Source organism: Osmia lignaria, chromosome 8 (genome assembly GCF_051020975.1).
Source record: "Osmia lignaria lignaria isolate PbOS001 chromosome 8, iyOsmLign1, whole genome shotgun sequence".
Taxonomy (NCBI): Eukaryota; Metazoa; Arthropoda; class Insecta; order Hymenoptera; family Megachilidae; genus Osmia; species Osmia lignaria.
The window spans coordinates 7,849,034-7,850,513 of NC_135039.1; the positions used below are offsets into that span (position 1 = coordinate 7,849,034).

The 1,480-nt window shown below is 53.8% G+C and overlaps 1 protein-coding gene across 1 annotated transcript; it reads right to left on the reverse strand.

Moving 5' to 3' along the window:
• LOC117610812 (uncharacterized) lies at positions 1 to 1,128 on the reverse strand. The gene has a single exon (XM_034338642.1). It carries the CDS (start codon positions 1,126 to 1,128, stop codon positions 1 to 3), a length of 1,128 nt encoding a protein of 375 aa, XP_034194533.1.
• Between the last annotated feature and the right edge of the window lie 352 nt (positions 1,129 to 1,480).

The window sequence follows — 1,480 nt, forward strand, 5'->3', positions numbered from 1 at the left end:
TTAAATAAGGTGCTCTAGTGATTCCTTGTGGTTGTTCGTTAGACCTCCGTTTGGGAGTCTAAGGCGATCCAACCTCGGTGAGGGGCCTATCGTGAAGACCTTCCTTAACCTGGCAACTACAGGTAGTGCCTCGGTTTCTTTGCAGAAGGTCTTCCAGGCCGTCCTCTCGCTGGTTCTTATTAACTTTTTGTAAGCTTGCTGGGACTTTTTGTATTTGTCCCAAGCTGGCTCCGTATTTGCCTTCATGGCTTTATTCAGTAGTTTGCGGGTATCCTTCCTGGCTTGGTCCAATTTCTTGTTCCAGCAGGGGACCCTTTTGCTACTGTACCTGATTCTGGCCGGGCAGGCAGCTTCATAGGCTTGAGTAATGGCGGAGCTCAGATACTCCACCGCTTGCTCAATTTCGCCTATGGTCCTGGGACGCTGACAGTTCCTCTTCAGCCTCCCTTTCAGGTCCTCTTTATAGAGTGCCCAGTTGGTGGCCTTTGGGTTCCTGTAAGCCTCGCCAGTGCCGCCGTCCCTGTCGCCTGTTAGTTCAAAGGTGATAAGGCGGTGGTTCGAGAGTGTGTTCTCGTCCCGTACCTGCCAGTGTTTAATGACCTGTGTCACCTTGGCGGAGCCCAGGGTCAGATCAATCACCTCCTGTCTGCAGGAGGTAACAAAGGTGGGAGAGGAGCCTATGTTAAGGATTTCCAGGCTAGTGGTGGCGAAGTACGCCAGCAATGCTGTACCTCTGCCGTTGGTATTTGTACTGCCCCATACAGTGTGGTGCGAGTTAGCGTCGCAACCAATCACCAGGTGAAGACCATTAACAGCACAGTGATCTATCAGAGCCCTGAGTTCCCTCGTAGGTGGAGGGTCCTCAGAGTCGTACGGCAGGTACGCCGAGCATACCACCAGCTCTGACGTGTTCCCACTGAGGTTAAGTTTAACCTTAACCGCTGAAAGATCAGCTGTACAGAATTCATTAAGTTTCAGGGCCGCTATCTTCTTCTTGACGAAGATACAGGCCCTGGGCCTTGTGGATGTGGCATCATAGTAGAGTGAGTCGCACCCCGTGTTTAGCCCTCCTACACGTTCCTTGTGGATCCAAGGTTTTTGTATAAGGGTTATATCTGTCTGCCCCATCGTTAGGCGGCACAGGAGAATGTCCGTTGCCGCCTTGCAATGTTGCAAGTTGATCTGCGAGAACCTGGTACCATCTGGCACCTTGTTGGTGTCAGACGTGGTCCGGTCTCACTTGGTCGGAGTAGGCGTGTTATGTTCCCCGCCGGGGCCCATCCCTCTCTTTCCCTTGGTACCGGCCTTCAGGGTGTGCATCAAGGTACGTTGACTCCCCTTTTGCACACCCAGAAGCCCGGTCCGATTCGTCGCCTCCGCTGTGGTCGGCCTTCCCCTTGACATTACTGCCTTGGGGATGCTCCCACCGGACGGAGGTTGCGTTCCGGCGGCCTTCGGTCCTTGGGAGGATCCGGCAGCT